At 41.7% G+C, this 5,022-nt stretch overlaps 1 protein-coding gene across 1 annotated transcript; it reads right to left on the bottom strand.

Annotated features, from left to right (window-relative positions):
* Positions 1-3,649: 3,649 nt before the first annotated feature.
* LOC124524420 (olfactory receptor 7A17-like) lies at positions 3,650-4,633 on the bottom strand. Its single transcript, XM_047096693.1, has one exon. It carries the CDS (start codon positions 4,616-4,618, stop codon positions 3,650-3,652), a length of 969 nt encoding a protein of 322 aa, XP_046952649.1. The 5' UTR covers positions 4,619-4,633.
* Positions 4,634-5,022: the final 389 nt, after the last annotated feature.

Raw genomic sequence — 5,022 nt, 5'->3', positions numbered from 1 at the left:
GACTCAAGAATATAGAGCAATAGGTATTTAGCACATGAAAGATGCACAACATGACTAATCACTACAGAAATGCAAATAAAAACCATAGCGTGATACCATGCCACACACACTAGGACGGCTATTTGAAAACTAAAACAGAAGATGAGTGTTGGCGAGGATGTGGACAAATTGGAACCCTGCGGTGCTTTGCTGATGAGAATAAAAAGGGACACAGCTGCTGAAGCAAACAGTGTTCCAGTGACTCAATAATGTAAACCCAGAATTATCGTTTGATGTTGCAGTTTCACGTCTGGTTATATACCTACTTACATGCCCCAAGAGAATGTAAAGCATTGATATTTCTACACCAGAACAGGTATTTCTACACCAATTTTCATAACAGATTTATTCACAGTAATAAAAGTGTGGAGACAACCTGAATGTCCATCAATAATCTCACAGATGAACAAAGTGTGAACAATGTCACAGATGAACAGACATGGAACAGCATTCAGCCTTTATGGTGAAGGGAATTTTGGCACAGTCTACAACATGGGTGAAACTGTCAAACACAAGGCTAAGTGTCAGAAGCCAGACACAAAAGGACCCGTATCATACCATGACATCTACCTGAGGTACCTAGAATAAACAGTTTGAGACGGAGAAGGTAGGCTGGTGGGATACAGGGGCTATGCAGAGGGGCAATACAAACTTAGGATTTCAAGGAGAAAAACGTTCAGGTTGAGAGATGAGAAAGTTCTGGAGATGGGTAGAGGTGGTGGAGGCTCAACATTGAGAAAGTACTTAATGGCACTTAAGTGTATTTCAAGATGTTGAAAATGATAAATTTTATATATTTTTTACTCTGACCAAAAAGTATGACAAAAGAGTCACATACTCTAAAAGAACTTCGGTGGTGCCTGGGTGGCTCCGTCAGTTAGGCGTTAGACTCTAGATTTTTGGCTGAGGTAATGATGTGATGGTTTGTGAGTTTGAGCCTCACATGGGGCTCTGCACTGGCAGTGTGGAGCCTGCTTGGGATTTTCTCTCTCTCCCTCTTTCTGTCCCTTGTCAGCATGCTCACTCTCTCTCAAAGCAAATAAATGAACTTAAAACTTTTTTTCAGTGCCATAAATAGCTTAATATGATGTAGAAGAAGTAATCCAAAGTACAAGGAGACAAGGGCATTGTGATGGGTTTATCATGTGTGATTCAATGCCTCAACCCTAAAGTATTCCCAAACTAAAACTTCAGACAACATAAAATTCATAAGATCATTGAGAAACAGCTTGGGTAGGGAAATAATATCTTCTTTGACAGGTTCTACAGAGCTTCTCTCCCATATGACAAACTTACAATGGACATTCTGAAACTGAAATGCCTTTGTCCTGAGTTCAGGCCCTCCTGAACTGCCAGAGGCCGTGACAGCAGTCCAAACCCATTCAAGGGATGCTATTCATAGTGCATAAGAATTAATCATTCTCATCAACATTGGTTGAGCCACATGGATGTTTGCAAATGGCAAATTCATCATGGTGTCTCCAAGAAACAAAACTGATGGGAAGCTTACTAATGGCAGAACTGATTTGTGTAACTAACAAAATAAGCAAAACAAAAACAAGAAAACAACCAACTCTAATAATCATGAAGGAAAGATTGACCTGAGTCACCACAATGAAGGGTCATAAACCTGACTATCGGTCCTGAGACTGTTCACTGACCCAGATCTTCAATTGATGGAACCATTTACACCGGACAGAAATCTGTAAAATGACAATGACATTACATTTTCCTCCAACACAACCCAAAGGCTCTGAGGTGATGGCACTGGTTAGCCTATAATGGTTCATGAGGACTGTGGTCTGAACTAAAATTGATAACTTGATACTGGACAAGATGAGAGGAATTATACCAGGGAAAGTGGCAAATATTCTTTATCCCTTTGTTTTTATTTTCTTCCTTTCTTCTTGCTTTCCCTGTTTCTTTTTGTCTTTGGTTTTGAGAGATAGTTCCATGAACATTTATCTGCATACTAGTGTTTGAAAGGACCTGTGGACCTTTAGCTGGAAAACTGTGAATCAGGTAATAGAAAATTACAATTATGCCTTACGATCCAAGTAGGGAACTCTGGGGAAGGTGAACAAGAGACATTCATCTTACTCAGTCTCACAAAGTACAGGATAGGTCATAATTGTATCCTGCTCTCACTGCTAATTTCTGGGATGCAGCATTAGAAAAGATGGAGGTATGGGGCGCCTGGGTGGCTCAGTCGGTTAAGCGGCCGACTTCAGCTCAGGTCATGATCTCGCGATCCGTGAGTTTGAGCCACGCGTCAGGCTCTGTGCTGACAGCTCAGAGCCTGGAGCCTGTTTCAGATTCTGTGTCTCCCTCTCTCTGACCCTCCCCCGCTCATTCTCTGTCTCTCTCTGTCTCAAAAATAAATAAATGTTAAAAAAAAATTTTTTTAAAGAAAAGATGGAGGTGGCAATAGGCAGAAAAGCCATATTGTGTTTGACATTTGTGAAGAGCCTGTATGGTAGGAGGTGTTAAGGGATATCACAGATAGTGTTGCTGCCTACCAAAACATTAAAAGAAAAGTAATAACGCATCTCTGGAAAAATCACCAAGAATGACATCATCAAGGCCTGACAAATCAGAGGTTGCAATTTCTATTACCTTCCCGCTTAATTTATGTTTAGGAATGTGTGAGGGAAAATTAGAGACTGCCTAATGAAGGTGGATTATTGTAAACTAATCACACAAGGTTCCAGGTGCTTTGGCTCTTCAGGATGTGATCTCCTTCCAAGGAGGATTGACATAAAACCCTTGAAACTTGTATATAACCTGTGATAGGTTCAATGATTTTCCTCCAGAAGTAGATATGTTAAAAGATACCTGTCTTCAACCCAGAGAAAACCCATTTCACATTTACTCCACCGTCTCCTCCCATCACATTATAAGTACTCAATTTGCTATATTATGTATATGTTTTTAAATACCCATGCAATGGAGGCATCTGGGTAGCTCAATTGGTTGAGCATCTGACTTTGGCTCAGGTCATGACCTCACAATGCATGGTTTCAAGGCCTGCATCATGGTCTGTGCTGAAAGCTCAGAGCCGGGAGCCTACTTCTGATTCATTCTCTCTCTCTCTCTCTCTCTCTCTCTCTTTCTCTCTCTCTCTCTTGCTCTTGCACTAGCCCTCTCCCTCCCTCCCTCCTTTCCTCTCTCCGTCTCTCTCTCTCTCAAAATGAATACATGAGCATTTTTTTCCTAAAACTCCATGCAATGGAATTTAATGAGAGTCCTAAACAATTTTAAAGAAATGCAGAAGTGGGGTTCCTGGGTGGCTCAGTCAGATAAGAGTCCAACTCTCGATGATGGTTCAGGTCAACATCGTACAATTTGTCACATTGAGCCCCATTTCAGGTGCTGCACTGACAGCATGGACATGTCTTGGGATATTCTATCAATCTCCCTCTGCCTCTCCCTACTCATGCTCTCCCTTTCAAAATAAATAAGCTTTAAAGAGCTACAAAAAAATAGTTGCTTGTGATGTATGAAAAACTTCAGCTAACTAATAAGGTAAGAATATAAACTGCACATTTCCAGCCTATGAACTGATACAAATATCATGATCAAGCTCTTCTAGGGGTTTAAGCCCTGTTACTCAAGTCTTTATCCTGAAACAAAGAATCTTACATGCAGACAATGTTTCTCGGCTAAAGAGCTTTCTCAGGGCTTGCTTGATGTCTCTGTTCCTGAGACCATAGATGAAGGGGTTCAGCATGGGCATCGCCACCGTGTACATGACTGAGGCTATGGCACCTGTGCTGGAGGTTTGTGAAGCAGCAGAATTAAAATATACACCAAGGCTTGTACCATAGAACAAGAACACAACTGAGAGATGAGACCCACACGTGGAAAATGCTTTATACTTGCCCCTCACTGATGAAATTCTCAAAATGGAGGCTACAATTCTAGAGTAAGAGGAGAGGATGCCAGTGAGTGGAACAACACCCAGAAGTCCACTTGACAAATACATTACCAGGTCATTGAGGAAGGTATCAGAGCAAGCAAGTTGGATCACCTGCTTAAGTTCACAGAAAAAGTGAAAGATTTCCAGATCTGTGCAAAAAGAGAGTCGCAAAATCAATAAGTCATGTAACAGAGAGACAAGAACACTCAATAACAGGGATCCCAGAAGCAGGATGCCACAGAACTTGGGGTTCATGATGACCATGTAGTGCAATGGGTGACAGATGGCCACGAACCGGTCATAGGCCATCACTGTCAAGAGGAGGTTGTCGATTCCTGCAAAAAGCATGAAAAAGTACATCTGGCTGAGGCAACCTTTGTAGGAGATCCCTCTGCTCTGCGTCTGGATGTTCAGCAGCATCTTTGGGATGGTGGTGGAGGTGAAACAGATGTCTGAAAAGGACAGGTTGGAGAGGAAGAAGTACATGGGCGTGTGGAGGCGGGAGTCTGTGATAATGGCCAGGATCATGAGCAGGTTCCCAGTGAAGGTGACCAAGTACAAGGACAGGAACAGCCAAAAGAGCAGTGACTGCAGCGCCCCCTGGTCTGAGAGTCCCAAGAGGATAAATTCCGTAACATGAGTTTGATTTCTTCCTTCCATGTAATTGATGAAAATGGCTGGAACAGAGACAAGAACATTGGAAAGGCAGCAGCATGATCACAGAATTACAAGAAATGCTGTCTTTTCAAAATGCTTCATCCATTAATTCTTACACACTCCCTACCAATCTAGAATACACACCAGAAAATTTCAGGGACTCTCAAATGTCCATGTTTTCCATGAGTCTTAAATTGTTCACAATTCTTGTTCTGAGTCAAAACAATTATCCAAAGCAATGTTCTCCTCCATAAATTTCCTGTGACCTTTTTTTTTCCACCCGAGAAAATTTAACACATTATCTTGTGACAAGTATTTTTAACAGCATTGCACAAATGCAGTAGGAATGTGTGTTTCACCTTAACAAGACAGTCTAAGATGTGTGTGTGTCAGAGGGAGGAACAGAA

This window comes from Lynx rufus, unplaced genomic scaffold (genome assembly GCF_022079265.1).
Source record: "Lynx rufus isolate CCGP_SWC_20201006 ecotype Redwood Valley unplaced genomic scaffold, mLynRuf1.p SCAF_4, whole genome shotgun sequence".
Taxonomy (NCBI): Eukaryota; Metazoa; Chordata; class Mammalia; order Carnivora; family Felidae; genus Lynx; species Lynx rufus.
The sequence above is the reverse complement of the archived record's forward strand: the minus strand, read 5'-3'. Positions and strand labels throughout refer to the sequence as shown.